This window comes from Ascidiella aspersa, chromosome 4 (assembly GCF_963924565.1).
Source record: "Ascidiella aspersa chromosome 4, kaAscAspe10.2, whole genome shotgun sequence".
Lineage (NCBI taxonomy): Eukaryota > Metazoa > Chordata > Ascidiacea > Phlebobranchia > Ascidiidae > Ascidiella > Ascidiella aspersa.
The window spans coordinates 26,424,163-26,442,104 of NC_139450.1; the positions used below are offsets into that span (position 1 = coordinate 26,424,163).

A 17,942-nucleotide genomic window follows, 5' to 3' on the forward strand; every position below is an offset into this window, starting at 1 on the left:
TGACTGTGTCAAGAAACCTGATGAGAAAAAACTCGGTTTAACGCTCTGCTGAACGCAAGAACAGCTGGACAACTTAATCTGTTTCAAAGTAGTTTGCCCCAAACCAACGGTGCATTTGTGTCATTGAATGCTTTTGAACCGATTAAACTAAAGGAAGCTGCAATTTTAAAACACATCATCCTTTTTACATCAAAAACACGTATGAACGTATTTTGCGGTTTAAATCAATAACAATTTGAACCGCTAATGGCAATGAAACACAAATAAGGGTCACATTTTTCTGCAAACTAAGAATTTCTTTTATGGTATGAATATAGATAGAGAAAATTGTTTCTTTTTTTAGTTTGTTCGAAGATTCATGTATTCTTATTACTTTAGGGTAGATCTTTTTGCACCATAACATAAAACCTGTATTAATTTACAATTCATTAAGTCGGTAGGGCCAGAGTCTATTTTTCGAATATAAAATGCACGTGAAAAACGTTACAGTTTTCGATATCCAAAACATTAAAAAAAAGTATATGGCACAATTTGGCGACGCGCTTTTGGGTTAGAGGTGGGTAATGGACGGAGTTGGAATTTGGGTTAGGGTTGGAACTATTTGTGGAGGTAAAAAACATTAATCTTGTCCTGGTGGTCTTTATCATTGTATAATTCCGATTTAGATCTTATTCTGATTATAGCGATTAGTCCGATTTCGGGTGTATTTCGACATTGATCTCATTAAAATTTCGGTATTATTGCTGGAGTCCCCTTTAGACATGAACTGCGTTTCAGTATTAAAAATTGTAAATCAAATATATTGGCGTGATATGAATTTTTATTAAAACCACACGATTGTGAATACGATGGCATATAGGAGTCCTTAAATTCCCACGCGTTATGAAGCACTTAATTTTCTTCATTTTTCCCTAGGCTACCCTCTGCGTTGTCGGCGTTGACATTCACGGGTGACTTAAGGTACCTCTGCAGCGGAAACAAGGACGGCGAATCACAGAACCATTTCTTTGTTGCAGGTGTTGTATTTCTCTGTCGTCACTGTTTCGCTTTTTTCCGGGAATCGCGCCCGTGCAGTCAAACGTAAAAAAGTGCGTCTCGAGCGAAGGGCTATTCAATTTAACGCGACATGGAAAGAGGCTGAAATGCCGCGATTTTTCGCAAGTTTGACATGGAAATGTTGTCCTTCTCGTATCTGATTTGTTGTTTTCCTAAGTTTAAGTTAGCCACAATTTTTTAAAATTTAATGCAGATATTTAGTTGGCGAAAAAAGGGCACAACAAGCACGGTATTTTGCGGAAAATTTTTTTTCACAGAAACAGTAACCTATAAGTCGGCAAGTTATTGAGCGTTGAAAATTTTAGAGACTTATACTTATACTGACTTGCAATCAATAGGTGGTGACCTATTTTGCTTGAAAATATTGTGGATTATAGGTGAGACCTGAGTCGCAAATTATAAAACAAGGTAGAATATTTGGAGTCATAAAAAATTGCAACTTAGAGAAGACGTTGTTCGCATTTTTTTAATATAATTTACCGAATTGGATAGGTTTTACTATAACCTACATGAAGTTTTAGTTGTTGCTGCGTTTTTTGCTTTTCTACGGCGGAGGGACTTCGCGATATCCATTAGTTACTTAGAAGCTGAATCATTTCGGGATTCAAGCGTTAATTTTTCTTCACTACTTTTTTATTTTTTATTTTTTAAAGCAGTAGTGTGTCTGTCCCCTTTTTGATAAATGTAGTTTTCACACGAACAAAATTTAATAATTGCCTCAAGCACTTCCTTTTTGTATCAAGCACTTCTTCTTTAAAAGTTTAATCTAATCCTATTCTTACTTTTTGCCGTTAAAAATTTAGTCGCTTTCAATTCTGAAAAAAAAATCTCTTTCATCTTTAGGTTAAATTTTCAGGCAAACTATAGGCTTATATATAATTAACTTAGCAGCATTGTTCTTCGTCCTACTCATCGGAAATTATACTTCAGCGTAATGACAACTGCTGCAGCCTTACTAATGGCTGGAATATTCGCCCTGGCCCATGCAACCGCCTTTGATGAACATTTAGGTAATCTCAAGTCTTGCTGTATTTTATCTAGCCATTTGCACATTACGAGCTAAATGATTGGCCGAAGTCATGTAGGTATATGGACACAACCAATCATTCATTTTTCAATTTAGTTTGTATTTTAAACTGAGAACGGTTTCATGCCAACGATTGGTTTAGTATAAACAATGGTTTTCGATGTGAAAAGATAGCGATTTACTAGAAACCTCAGCACTTTGATATTTGTATGAGCTTGACTTTTTAAAACTTTTTACGCGTATTTTTTCTTCGACAATTTAAGGTACGGTTAATTCTCGGCGATTCTTCCAGCGACCCTTTACGTTAGATTTCTAAAACCGCGTATTCATTTCGATACCTGCTATTTTGGGCAAAAGTGCCGCCGATCTGACCAGATTTTAAACTGACGTTATAATCATGGACTAACAGGCAAAATTGATCAAATCGAAGCGTGGTAAGGTAATGATTTCCAGCCTGGTCAATTAAATATTACTTTAGCGCCGGTAAACTATTATTTACATGTATGCCATTAAAAGCGCTCAAATTTATTTGAATGATTTTGCTTTCTGCCGGCGCCCAAATAACCCGTAAATACTAAAAAGAAGCCCTTCCGGTACTTATTTATATTCTCCAACGTTTGGGCTACCTAGGCAAGATGTCTTCCCAAAGGGAAAGCAGCAACCCGCGTAAAGTAAAACGACAAAAGAAGGAGATAAATCCTGTGTAGGTAGGCGAAACGTTGGAGAAAATTAACAAGTACCGGAAGAGCTTATTTTTAACTATATATTCCTGGTAGCAACAGCGTATTCACTAACCCGCGTTTAAGACGAGTACCTTTACTAACACTTTGCATCGGGTATCCAACCCTTACCAAAATTATCGTACATGACAACACCGTGTAACCGCTTTTCGTAGGCGGCGACGGCGGCCTTCGCGCCAAGAGAGCGGCGAGCGACTTGCAAGAAGCGGTTGTAATAAATCAAACCACCAAGGACTTCCTGGTCGCTCAGCACAACAATTTCAGGCGTCAACAGCCAGCTTCAGACATGCGTCTCATGTCTTGGGATGACGAGCTTGCGGCCTTTGCAGCCAGTCATGTCGCGTAAGAATACTCGAAAGCATGATTTCGGGCAAAATACATGAAACTTACAACTAAAATCAACGAAAAAAACAATAAAAAATAACTTGTTTCGAATCTTTATAAGCTAAAATAAATGTTTTTTGCTAATTAACTATTTTCTCCTTGCCACAAGGCCTAATATTTTCTCCTTTGCCACAAGGCCATTATATCGAATAATGTGCGATGCTCGTTTTATACACAATGTCGTACTTGGTGGAAACGCACAGAAACGGATTTTTTCAAGTGTGCTTTTCCAAAAAATTGAGTATTTTTTGCCGGCGACCATCACGGAGTGTTAACAATTTTAGGTGTAAGTGAAACTTACCATCTTTTCTAATTTTCGGACTTTTTCTTAAACCGTTGAATTCGGGCATCGTTATTCCAAATTATCAGATACCACTAATCGACTTTGGTATACCACCCGTGGACAAGTACTGGTTCCTAACTGATACAAAAGTGATACAGTATTTTTAGCCTTCCTACAAGCGTTTTCCTAAATGAAATATATAGATGTCTTGATGAATTTTGTACCCTAAAGCACACCACAAAGTATAAGCGAGATGCCACTTTATATCCCATAATTAATCCACCACATTAAATAATAGAACTCACCAACACTCACGAAACATTTAAGTTGCCGGTAAAAAAAAGTTTGTTTTTCTTCTTTGCCGCAGAAACTGCAATTTTGCACACACTTCCGGAGGGTTCACTTCGCAGTTCAATCCAATCGGCGAGAATCTAGGCAAGTCATTTAGCTCCAGTGAAGTAAAGAGCTCGAATTTTCTTTTCACGGTGGTCGAAAGTTGGTACAACGAGGTAAATGGTCAAGACGCTGCTTGCCAGTGTTGCACGTGACTTAAGTCACTGCTTTGAAATGACTTGAGTGTTTTGGACAAATGACTTGGGTTGACTCAAGTCTATTGGGCAAACTTTACTATAGTTAAGTCTTAATTTGGACAAATCATTTGACTTGACTCAAGTCTTTTGGACAAATGACTTTGGTTGAAATTAAGTGTTTTTCATAAATAAATTTTTGTTTTATAAAATGGGTTATTTATCTTAGTTTTTACACATAAAACAATTTGCTTGCTATATGTTGCCGTTAGGTTTTTTTTACTTAGGTTATTGCTCATAATCGGGTGAGTTTGCCAGTTTTTGCCTAAAGTTTAAGTTTTGTGACAAGGACTTGACTTACTCTAACTATGACTTGACTTGGGCAACCGACGACTTGAATTGTAACTTGGCTTGATATTTATTCGAAAAGGCTTGACTTATACTTAAATTATTTTACGAATGACTTGAATGGGAATTAAGTCTTGTTTACGATACTTAAAAAACTACATTTTGAGAAAATTGGGATTTCCCTATAAATGAATTGTATGATTGTTGTACGCTTCTGTGCAAAAAACATATTAAACAAAGCTACTTATATTACTACCGAATTCCACCTGTAATGCGTCAATTTAGGTACAGAAAAAACTACCTAAGTTTAGGTACAGAAAAAACTACCTAAGTCTTCAGTTTAGTGTTTATAAACAAAAATATGTTTAGGTTCACAGTAGTGAGTTTTCTTAAGTACATGAGCATCATCAATCGAATAATATATCTATAACCAATCTCGTTAAAACATAATTCATAGCAGCTTTACATAATTTGAAATCGAATCTAAAGTTGTATGTAACGATTTAAGTAGTTTTTTAAAATCAGGTCTTTAATTGCTTTTTTAAAAACGACGGGAAAAGCTAGAAAACAAATATCTTTGCGCGTATATTTTAGAATAGACGAAAAATAACGATTTATTTAATATTTGAAGTTGTTGTTTTGTTCGTGTATTGTTGTTGGTGGATGTAGGCTAAGAGACAGTTTTGCACTTTATAACAAGGTATACATGGGGAGTGGGGTAGGCTATAGTATTTATGAAATATTTGTGAATTTTTATTCAAAACATCACAAAATATTTCTTTATTTGCGATTTGAGTTATTAAATAATTTTGAAGTTATTGGTTTAAGTCATTAATGTTGTTCCAGCGCTATGCATATAAGTGCAGAGATTCGTAATAATAACATGCCAGAATAAACAACATGCAAAAACTGACAAAATCGTGATGTTTTGCCATTGTTTAGGTGTGCGGTTTAGTCAGTTAAGTTAAACTTGTTATCATTATTAAGTTTGTGTAGGGTTGCCCACGATTTTTTTTTATTAATATCCTCGACAAAACAATTTTCGACTCGTTAAAAACCAGCTTTACTAGACTATTGAAAAATAAATTACATTTTCGTATTTTTTTTGTTATAATTATAATTTGTTTGTTTGTTGTAGACCTATTTTTACACTTTCGACGATCAGACCTGTCAGTCGGGTAAGCAGTGTGGCCATTACACTCAGGTGGTGTGGGCAAACAGCTATAAAGTGGGATGCGCTGCTGCGTTTTGTGATGAAGGGTAAGTAACGAAAAAATAGGTTTCAGGACACCGGATAGTTAGATTTTATTTTAATACATTTACCTACATTTTGAAACAGATAGCTTATAAAGTACAGTCATTATAGCGTAGACCAAAATTAGCTTTTCCCTCGGACATTGATTAATTTTTTATTTTAAAAGTAATATTAAAAACAACAAACTAAACAACAGAAAGTTAAATTGATTCGACAGCCGTGATCTTACTATGAATTATTTACAGTTAACATTGTTAATCAGTCCGGAAATATCGGGGTTACAAAGCCCAAAATGGGACTATTCAAAAGTCCCGCCTTTAGAGTGAGTCATTTCCAAACAATCTAGTAAACAGCCATTTCACCTAGTTATATGTTCGGGTGCACGAAATCTGGTGGTGTTTCAAACATTTGGGTCGCTTTCAAGGAGAAACTGTTTAAAGTCTGATTGTAGGCCATTGTTGGTCGTTACTTTACACAAACATGTTTGCTTGTAGACAGGCTTCAGAATTCAACCACAACCTACTTGTGTCCTGCAACTACGGTCCGGCTGGCAAGTAAGTGTTCCGATAATCCGTTTCAATCAATATAATTTCATAAGAAAATACTAATACCGTAAGCCACGAGCACCGGATTTTTAAATTTTGGGACAACGACGATTTACGCCAATAGCAAAGAAATATGAATCAATCTATAGAAGTGGCTCTCCAGCTATTTTAAGTTTTCAGCGCATTAGGAAAATAATGTTCCCGCACACTTTCATTATCCTTGGACTATACACGGCAAGGCCCAATGTAACTATACCATTAAATTATCAATTATCTAAATAAATAGTTTGCTCTTCACATGGCTATGTGTAAAAATACTACATTGTTTAAATAAAAGTCAGCGTCACACATGAGAATATTTCGAGGCACACTGGTGTAGTGCGGCGCTAAGTTTGAGATCCACTGCTCTATAGAGATGATTGCAAAATGAAATGAATATTCACAAGTTTCGTTCTTGCTCCTTATTTGTCTGAAAGTGTTTCTGTCAAAACTTTGACCGTTTTGCTTCAGCTTTAGAAACAACACTTCTGGCCGGACTGCGAAGCCGTTTAGGCGCGGTAATGCCTGCTCCGCTTGTGTTACAACCACTGACACCTGCGTAAACGGACTATGTGCAAATGCGCTACGCGGCGACATCATTCCTGCATCGACCACTCTACCTTCAACTTCATCAACAAACCCACCAACTTCTTCAACCAATCCACCAACTTCTTCAACCAATCCACCAACTTCTTTAACAAACACACCAACTTCTTCAACAAACCCACCAACTTCTTCAACAAACCCACCAACTTCTTCAACAAACCCACCAACTTCTTCAACCAATCCACCAACTTCTTCAACCAATCCACCAACTTCTTCAACGAACCCACCAACTTCTTCAACAAACCCACCAACTTCTTCAACAAACCCACCAACTTCTTCAACAAACCCGCCAACTTCTTCAACCAATCCACCAACTTCTTCAATCAATCCACCACCTTCTTCAACAAACATGCCACCTTCTTCAACAAACATGCCACCTTCTTCAACAAACATGCCACCTTCTTCAACAAACATGCCACCTTCTTCAACCAATCCACCAACTTCTTCAACAAACATGCCACCTTCTTCAACAAACATGCCACCTTCTTCAACAAACATGCCACCTTCTTCAACAAACATGCCACCTTCTTCAACAAACATGCCACCTTCTTCAACAAACATGCCACCTTCTTCAACAAACATGCCACCTTCTTCAACAAACATGCCACCTTCTTCAACAAACATGCCACCTTCTTCAACAAACATGCCACCTTCTTCAACAAACATGCCACCTTCTTCAACAAACATGCCACCTTCTTCAACAAACATGCCACCTTCTTCAACAAACATGCCACCTTCTTCAACAAACATGCCACCTTCTTCAACAAACATGCCACCTTATTCAACAAACATGCCGCCTTCGACCACTACTCGACCAATTTCGACATTCACAACTCCACCCAGCTCATCGTTTCCGGGAACAACTATTTCGCCAACACCAACAGGTTAAACTTATCTAAGTTTTAGGATGTAATAAACCCACAAAATTGGTTTCTCTTTAGCAAAGTGTGTGGTGTTTAAGAAAGATCATATCGTTGTCAACTTTTAGAGACACCTGGATCATGATGTAGTCGAAATAACCCGTTACACAAAACATGTATATTTTGCATGTTGGAAAACCTTTAGGTCGCAGTTCTTACTTATTATTTTTGTCGGTCAAATGGGGAAGGCTTGTTTTAACGGTAATTGTTCATTCGATTAAAATCAAGTCGGTAGTTTTCAAAGCTGTATAAAGTTTGTTTCCTTTGTTGATTTAAATCCCACTTTAAGTCAGGTATATTTTCCATTTTATACCGACTTTAAGTTAACGAACGATGATCAAATGTAATGAACATAAAACAACTTCTGGACAAAACCGGGACGTTTTGCTAGTGTTAAGAAAAGCATATATAACTCAGTGGCATAAAAAGACCGGTTTTGTAGATTCTAAGCCAGAAAATAATGAGGAAGTGTTATTAGAGGCGTTCACGCAGTGCTAATCTTAAAGGTAGGTTTTCCTTGGTTATATGACGTCGGACAAAGTTTTACGTCCACGAAAGGGAGTCGCGTTGCTTAATATTACGTGCTCCAGTGACCGGAACCATACCGATCTAGTAGTTTGTAGCACCAATTTCACGCCTTCTTGCACAACTCGGCCTTTGAACCTTGTGGAAATCTGGCATGCTCAGATTGCAATAAAAGTCACCTTTAGAGTATCGCGACCTGTGAGGAACGTCCAATAACAGCCGAGCTTACAGCGTTGCGTTCAAAACGCGAGACGAGCGGATCTATTTATTTATTCGTACCCCACAATCACGCGCAAGCCCAGTCGTTGTGTCTGCTAAATTGCGGAAAAAGGGGTCGTGCTGTATGGGCCGTACCCCTTATCATTTCGCCTCATTAAATCTATCCCACTGGCAGCAAATAACCAAATATATCTACGAGATATTTTGGTGGAATGTTTTCCCGCTCCAATTTATTTTTAGGTTTGTATTCAGTTCTCCTTAACGTATTTCTGTTTTACACTGGCTATGCAGTGGTTTACCAAATAGTCGCAACATACCAGCTCTTTATAGGTTGAGGTTGGCAAGAACAACAGGTGACACTTATTCCGCTTCATGCACTGCGGGACGCGCCCGGTGTCAGATTGCGCTGGGACTTAAACGGACAAATGTCGCGACGTTTTGTTCCTTTATTTGTCTCGGCCCGCTATGTGCATTGACATTTAGCCAAGCAATTTACTGCCGAAAATAAAACGTGGAACGTGAAACTGTGACGCGTCGGTTTTTATCTTCGCTTTAAATGTGTTGTTTTCAAGGCGTTCACGGAGGCGTTTTAGGTAAGTTTGGGCAATGTATGCGTGTGTTTGTAGAGATACAGCAAAATGAATTTCTTGTTAAAACACATAACCTCGCCCACGCAACTAAATGGTTGGAGGTTAATTGATCAAAACAAAAGCAAACAGTCTCTAGGCTGTTATTTGATTCACTGTTTGTAGTTTGTGACTACATTTTTCTTAGTTTGTAAATGTATAAGGGGACTAGTTAATGTCGCTATCGACAGAGTGCATTTCCTTTAATTATTGTATTTAATTAATAGTATTGTTTAGGTCCCAATAATATGTGGCATCAAGATTTGCGTTAAAGTGGAACTAATTAAACCTTTTTTTTCTTCTCAGAATGATAGACAACCTTAAAGTCACAAATATCGTAAGACCGAATGGAAGATTTTTTAAGGTTGCGTCCTATTTTGGCGTGTGGTGATTGAATGCCTAAGCTTCCTGCAAAGCGCTGAGAAATTAATTTCGATTAAAAAATTAAATCGTATCCTTGGTGAATTATTAGGTTTGTGCAAATCAAGTAGTACAGAAACCAGACCCAATGAAATCGACGTGCAGTGCCTAACAATATAACTGGTTTTATAGGCTAGGACCTGGTACAGTGGTTCCCAAATTTTTATGCCGTGGCTCAATTTTTTTACGAAACTGGTCCGTAACCAAATGTTTTTCTTGCTTCTATCGATGTCGAATACACATTAATTGACAACTGTTTTCTAGTATTAGGCCCATTAACATGTTTATAATACAATTTGTCTAACAACAAATGAAGCTTCAATGTTTGGCCAGACAAGGATAAATGAAGGACAAGGGCGAAAATAAGTTTTCGCAGTCACGGGAAACTTTGGATGTGCTAACAATTATTGTAGTAAAACAAAACACGTGTAAATGCTAAAAAATCAAATAGCTATTTAGTCCACTTAACATATTCTCATGGCCCACTTCTGGGCTATAGCTCGAAGTTGGGAACCACTGGTCTACGGCATAAATATTTAGGTACGCAGGACAGATTCAAAAACGAAAAGCATCCCGAAATGTTTTTCGATTGAAACCGAGTTTAAACTTTGTTAGTCCTACGTTTTGCATCTTTTCCATAACGAATGTGGCAAGAATTGTCAAAGAATCTGGCCAACTCGTAGAAAGTAATCGACTGTGTTTATACATTACGTTTGCAGATATTCCAACATCTCCACCGCCCACCACACCAGAGCCACCAGCTGACGCCTGTAGTACATCACAAAGGTAATTCTCTTCTGAGTTTGCCGCTACTTAGGCCTATACGATAATAATAGAAGTTTATCTGAAAAACACATTACAAAGAAGGGGGACACCACCTTCGCACCAAATCGTACAGCAAACAGTAAGGGATGGGGATTTAAGCTGCAAATTTATGCAGTTGTATATGAATTCTTGAAATTAGAACGTTATATAACCTCACATTTAAACCTTGTTTCAGGGAATACAATGAAGCCTTTAAAGCCTGGAAAATATCATTTGAGTACTGGAAGAAAACATATGGACCGGATAGCTGCTACGGCAACCAATAATTAGGAAAGTTTTAACATGCTAAACATCTTATATCGTAGTTATCATCAAGTAGTTCTGTTGTACACATATATTTTTAAACGGCGTTTCCCACGTAGCGTAAAACCAAGGCTTTATTTGTTGTCTGTCTTATGTGCATGACAAAATTTAAGTAAAAATACAAAATAGTGATAAGCTATTAACTTCGGAACAACAAAAATATTTAACTACTTCAAATAGATAAAACGTAATTATTTTTAATGCTTGTTACGATATATGGTATTTTCATGACCTAATTAAACCAATTATGTCTTAAAAGTATTACTTTCGAACCGGAGTTCGTCATAGAGAAGTTTGCCGCTAAAATCACATGCTTTTTTTTAACAAACCAACAATTTTGAACATGCTTAACGGTAATGATGCCTTTTTGTTCCACTCAACAACTTAACGCACTTTTTACAGTTCGGGAAGATAATTTAAAACCACCATTTGCCTTGGCTGTTTCCCCTGTAAGAGTTTATCGTTAATACGGCGTCAAAGTCAAACAACACAGCACAATTTGACAGAAAACCAAAATATGCTGTGATGCTCCCACTTGAATAAGAGAAGCATATAGTATAAATATCGAAACAGTAAGAAAAACTGATGTGAAACAACTCTGGCTGATCAAACTGTTAATGTATATGTCGATTTGTTTCCATGCAAATAAAATGTATAAGCAAAAGACTATATAAGTGTGTACAGCTTGCTTTCATCAAATATGTATAAGACTACCGGAAAATAGTAGAATTCTTGAGGTTGTTTTGAACAAAGGTATATATTAAGTAGCCGTTGCAGTCACTAGTTACCTAGCCCCCCGTTGGTTGGGCGTGTACCTTTGCATGGGCATCAGTCAGTCTTGCCGACAAAATCGGCGCTACACAAACTCCCCTCTTGCTCCCGCCTGCGGAAAGGATGGAGAGTTGCTTATTTAACTTGAAAACTCATTTAGCCATAATAATAAAACTATTTTGGCCCCGATATACAGGCTAGATATATTTGGGAGGAAATCGACGAGGCCTTCCGAACGCCAATGAAGTTGTTCGGTCAAAATAAGGGGTTCATAAACCTTCAATTTTTCCACTCATTTTAGTAAAACGTCTTGCGGCCTTTCAGGTTGGCAGTGATTAAATGATTATTTCTCTTGTCAGCGTATCAATACATTTGATTTTAAATAAAAATATATTTTCTTAGTTTTAAAATTGCTTTTCGCAATTCAGAATAGGTACATTCTACAGCTACAAAATATCTACTGTAGGCTACGTGTATTAAACTATAGTGTAGCACCCCGCGGCTTCTGTAACTCATTACTTGACCCCCTGCAGAGGCCTCTAGTTTTGGAGGCTGTCATCTAAATCCAGGTTTATAAATTTAACTGAATAACCTTTTGGCTTCCGTGATGGCGAATTTTTAAACCACAAAAATTGAAAGAACATCTAGATACCATAATTACTACTTGGCTTTAATTGAATGTTTTTAAGTCAAGGTTTTAAATTGACTTGATGTGACTAAAGTCGTTTCGTAAAACCGACTCGGTTTGAATTAAGCCATTTACAAATATTACTTTAATTGAATAAAATGTAGTTTGTGAAAAGTGCCCCGCAAAACATTGTTCAGAATGTAACATTGATTAACATTGATTTGATAAATTTATTTATGTTAGCTTCAATGCAAATTGCGGGAATTGAATTAGCCTTGTTATTTTAATGACTTGAACTGGGATTTAACTTGGTTTAACTAACGACGTGGACTTGATTTGCCATTTGTTACAAACAACTTGACTTGGACAAAACTGTTTTGTGAATGACTTTTTTTTAAAAGACAAGCTTACCGCACGGCAAACTATTTATTGTACACAAGATATCAAATGATAGGCTAAGGATAAGCTATGGCTAACTGAAAACAGTTAATAAAAACAAAAACTGATACAATGGATATAGTTTCACTTCCGTTGCTAAAACAGCAATAGTGCCGAAACGCTTTGCTTAAACTTCGATTGTACTATCCATTATCGCATGCGGTCTGTCAACAAACCCAAGATACTTCCTTTAAAGCATGCTAAAACCCAGGTTGCACAGCCTAAATTGCTGAGCGTCTATCAAAAGAGTAGACTTCGACAACTATACAGACTTGTTTTAGCTTTTATAAATCAGATGAGAATTTAAATTACAGAGGATTTTCCAAATTAGATTAGATTAGCCTTCCCAGTTTGCGAAAACAGTAAATTAAACTGAAATAAACTAGAACTTCCTTTATTCGAGTCACGCTGCTATAACATTAAAACTTTCAAATCAGTTACCTCATACAAACTATACTGTACAAAGATCTGCCGAACGTTGTTGTTATTATTAAAAACATACTCTGACAATCGCCGATCTAAAGAAATAATTGTTTTTGTTTTTTTTAACGTTTTGTTAAAATTAAAAAGAATTATTTCTTATTTTCCAAAGTCGTTCAAAAATACTTGTTTTTGATATTTTTCAAGACAACATTAAACATATTGCAACTCCAGAATACACAGAACACAAATACCTACTGTAAGTCTGAGGAAGCTACAACAAATTTTAAAGAGCTTTGTAAAGTTAACATGCTGCTTCCTATTGGTTGTCTACTTCTGGGCCTTTCATCGAGCTTTGGAATTGTTGGTAAGTATAGGCTATGAACACGCGTAATACATGATGCCTATCGTTTGCAAAAGTATAGCATTACAGTTGTTTCTCGGTCCTTCACCAGAAAGTCCCAGAAAGTATATCGACCAAAAAGATAGCTCATATGAGAAATTTTCTGTAAAAGATAAATATAGTCCAATTTTTTTTCGCTTTGTGCGATAAAAAACTTTCTAATTCAGAAAGATAACTTTTCATTTGGCGACGGTATAGCCTAAATGTATTACTTTAAGAATTAAATTCACGTTTGCGTAATGGTTCAAAATTGTTACAAGAGCTGCGGAGGCGGTTATGAAAAACCCTAGTCTAAATCCGACCAAAAAAATAAACTTGAATCCGACCCACGAGTCCCAAGTCCGACCGGCAAACGTGCGATTTCGTCGAGTCCCGAGTTCTGATCCGACTTCGACGCCGCAGCCCTTAATAAAATCATAGCAAGGTATAAGTTACCTATGGAAAAAAAACTATGTCCAGGTGTCGCTTTTCAAGACCACCACCAATACAAAATATCTAGACTAAAATAAGGCAATAAACTCGGTTACTCATATTTCCGGCTGATGATACGATTTACATTGCAATCAGTTTCAGCGGTCGTCTATATATTTTACTTTAACAGGCTCCACCGATTGCAAGTTCGGACCAGGTAGCCAGCAAAACCGAACCAGCTACAACCTGATGTGTAAATGCACCTCGCCTGTTTCAGGAGACAGGTGTACTGTTGGTGAGATTTCAGTAATGTAGTGACTTTAGTGCATATAAGTCAATGTTTTTATTTGACTTGACTTGACTTAAGTATGTAGAGCAAAATGACTTGACTTAGACTTAACTAATTCTGTGTAATATGTTGGGATTACATTAAGTGTTTTTCATTAAAATGTTTTGCAAGTTAAACTATTTAATTGCAATTTATGAACTTTTTGTTGTTAATCTTGATGTTAATATTCACTTTGTTCTAGAATTGTTATTTACTTGATTGCAAGCTATATAGTATTTCGTAGTTCTCTAAAAAGAGTAATTCAAATCACCCATTCGTCCAATATAGAGCTATTTAACTACTTTCAGCTTGGAAGGAATTTATCCATGGAACATTAGGCCCTATTGGAACCCCTGGTGTTGTTGGAGTACTCGGACCCACAGGGCCCCAAGGACCACCTGGTCCTGCCGGGCCCGCTGGACCAGCAGGCGCCGTTGGACCCCCAGGGCCACAAGGACCACAAGTCAGCTCACAAGTCTTGGACGGTCGCGTGAAAATCCTACTTAAAAGTAAGTGTTTTAACGTAACAATATTTAGACTAAATGAGTTTGGGAGACCACAACAAAGGCCTGCCTAAATTTCACTCTTGTGCTGCATTTGTAAACTTGCACATTTTTCTGACTTTGGATGTGCAAACGTCAAATGGAATATAAAGCACCGCGAAACGAATCACGCAAACGATGACCGAAATCACAACAAATATAATTGGAAGGAAACAACAAGAAATGCCCTAACCGTTGTCAGATGTGGAAATTTTAACTAAAAAAACGTGCACAGACAAATGTTTGGGCCTTGATGACTACCACGCTAAAAAGCTTTGGTGACCTAAAATTAGTCGAATTCCGTAAACTTAAAGTTTTAAAAAGACCAGCGGCTGTTTTGAGATTTTAGCAAATAACCTAAACCGGGACCTTTTTTCTAGTCGCAGGCCAATACCACATTAAAAAAGGTTTCGACGGGCCGTAATACGTTAATTTACAATTTTCTCGTTAATACGTGTATTTGCAATAATCTTATTGTAACAACTGTTAATCAGGGGCACACATAAAGGATATTTTTGCCATTGGAAATGGGTCTACTTATAAGGCAGTAAAGCGTTCCCGTCATTCTTAATGACACTGACCTAATAAAAAACTTTTCACTTTATTTTGTAACCCGCATTGGGCCGTGCAACTCTTGATGTTTATATTGATGTCAAATAGACTTAATGTAATCGTGCGAAGCGCAACAGTACAGGGGTTCTGCGACTACAGTGGAATTTGACATTATAAGTTTGACATAAAGAGTTTCTGTTTAAAAGACAACTAAAAAATTTCGGGAGCCACTGCAATAAAGTATTAGACCGATAAGGCAGTTTGCCATTACAGACCGACTGGAATGCGATGGGGTAGTGTTCGAGGGCTGGTGTTACTGGCTGCCGCTCACCGTGACTAAATTGGGGATGTTCAACACCAAACAAAAGGCGGTTGACCTTTGCGCGTTTTATAACGGAACGCTCTTCGACTTGGAGAGTCAGCAAATGTACGACGAGGTGTACAACTACATCTCGCACGCTTGGAATCTCTTTACCGATGGTATCACACTGAACGGGGTCGACGTGTGGATTGCAAGCTTCTATCAGGTAAGAAACGCTGCTATCTAAACCAGTGATTCTCAACATTTTTTATCAAGTAGATCCCTTTAACCGCTGTTCGAAACTCAATTCCAACATAAAAAAACACCACCTGTTACCCTAAAATTTGTCACTGCGAATAGAGCATAAAATCTTTATTTAAAAAGTTCAGCCACTATATTAATACTTAAACTTTTCAGCCACTATATTAATAGTAAAATATTAGTAATCTAATTTGCTGAATGGTATTTTGATAAAAAATAAACGATGGTAAATAGCAAAAAGAAAGCGCGCTGTGACGTAATAATAAGGAACTGAACACTTTAGTTAATATCTTTTCTCGCTTGAGAAAAATACCTATTACGTAGTTAAGATTTTTAAATGAGCGCTTTTTATAACTTGCATCAATATTTAGGCCTATATATGTACGCAAAACACCTAAAATGCGCTTTGTTTGGTCAAACTTCAAATTCCTCGAGTTCTTGAAACTTTGGAACTTTCTTTTAAGGGAGAATTCCCTTCCCCACCCCCGAACTTCTGTTATAAGCCTTACATTTAGGTTTCCCCATAAAAGTGTCGGCGACCATCTCGGTTTTCTAGTAGTGTAGTATCTGTACTATAGTTTAATACATGGGTAGGCAACTTTTTATACATTATATTGCAGTTGGAAAGGATTCTACTCTAAACTATGTTGCAGTCGATGTAGAAACAAGATTTGCACAAAGCGCCAAAATATTTTGCTTTTACTTGTGGTTAAAAAAGGCAAACAGCATATGAGGGATGACCTTATGCCCATTTTGTAAAATAGGTCGAGGCCGCATGATTTGCGTTGGCGGGCAGTATGTTGCCCACTCCTGGTTTAATATTAGGAAAGTATATGTACCGATCAGCCATGGTTTGATATCTAACTGAACGTTTTCCAATTTATAAAGCATTTTTAGCATACAAATAAAAAATAAAAAAATAAAAAAGGTATCTATAAGCTTTTTAGGGATTAAACACACAAAAAGCATTTCGTTGGTGTTCTTAATTTAAGTTTTTTCTATTTAACCTTATTATTTATGTTATTTGATATCGAATCGAAGTATGAAAAAAAATAAAAAGTAACGTAAACTACAAGATCCTTGACATTTGGTTTATATTGTACAAATTGTACAAATTGTACTTAAATATTGATAGGCTGTCGCAAAACACGACACCTAAAGAATAAGATCGATAAGAATTTGTAGATGAAGAGTTATTCTGGCTTTTTAGACAATTCGCTACTTGCAAATCATTTTACGCCTTTTAAGACATGCATCTGAATAAAACTATAAAATCGTGCAGGCAAGTAGGCTACCCTGATAGGCGTGAATATTTGGGCAATCTATACGCACGGTTTGCTGAAACGAAAATAATAGAAGTATCAACGATACATTAAACTGGTCTCGTTATCTAGAATTCGGTTCTTTGTTCTACAAATTTACAAATTACCAGACTAAAACTGCCCGGTGTCTGCTGATTAAGTCATTGCCGGTTATGTTCATAGAATGGAAAGTTCCACAGCTCTACTGGTGGTCCGATCTTCACCAAGAACATACGATCCAAACCTGCGCTGGTCAGCAATAACCAGGCTGCCCTGTCAGTGGCCACGAAGCCGGGCAGGCCTGGGCACGAAGTGGGTTACTGGACCCCGAAAGCCGGCAACAGATACCCCGTCCCAGCGTGCAAAAAACTTGCCCCATAGCAATAGAGGTCCCTTAAACTGTGCGTCCCGACGTCCTGTTGGTCGTTTTTATTTGTTTTCCAACGGGGTCGAACCATGATTTCGTTTCATATCTTAACTGAATTTTTCTGATTAAATGCTTACCCAACCTAGGTAGGCTACACCAGTGCTTCTTAAACTTTTTTAGTTTTGTTCACCCCTTGCATCTAGCTCCAGATTTCATTCACCCTTGTCTCACGATATGATAAAACTATCTCGTCTATGTATAACTTCACAAAATGAGGTTGTTTCGCAAGCTATCATCTATTTCTGACGGTTCACCCTTATTCACCCCTTTTTTGTTGGTTCACCCTTGCAAAATTTTTATTCACCCTGGGGTGAACCATTCACCTGATTAAGAAACACTGGGCTGCACTATACACGGATCTGCAATGTAGCTTTTTAGTGAATCTCAAATCCAAAAAGTCGAGTAAATAAATCAACATATATTTGATAAAGACGTTTCGATGCACACTTGTATATCAGTAACATATTAACTGATTATTATACAAATGAGTATCCAAACGTCTTTATCAAGA

At 37.1% G+C, this 17,942-nt stretch overlaps 2 protein-coding genes across 2 annotated transcripts; both read left to right on the top strand.

Annotated features, from left to right (window-relative positions):
• Positions 1-1,903: 1,903 nt before the first annotated feature.
• LOC146157202 (uncharacterized) lies at positions 1,904-11,311 on the top strand. Its single transcript, XM_083387028.1, has 8 exons — positions 1,904-2,066; positions 2,979-3,165; positions 3,858-3,999; positions 5,504-5,625; positions 6,115-6,174; positions 6,676-7,694; positions 10,240-10,306; positions 10,521-11,311. The coding sequence occupies exons 1-8, from the start codon at positions 1,991-1,993 to the stop codon at positions 10,609-10,611; spliced, it is 1,764 nt and encodes a 587-aa protein (XP_083243154.1). The 5' UTR covers positions 1,904-1,990; the 3' UTR covers positions 10,612-11,311.
• Positions 11,312-13,214: 1,903 nt separating this feature from the next.
• Positions 13,215-17,385, top strand: LOC146157203 (uncharacterized). Its single transcript, XM_083388118.1, has 5 exons — positions 13,215-13,272; positions 13,910-14,014; positions 14,356-14,556; positions 15,415-15,668; positions 17,188-17,385. The coding sequence occupies exons 1-5, from the start codon at positions 13,215-13,217 to the stop codon at positions 17,383-17,385; spliced, it is 816 nt and encodes a 271-aa protein (XP_083244244.1).
• Positions 17,386-17,942: the final 557 nt, after the last annotated feature.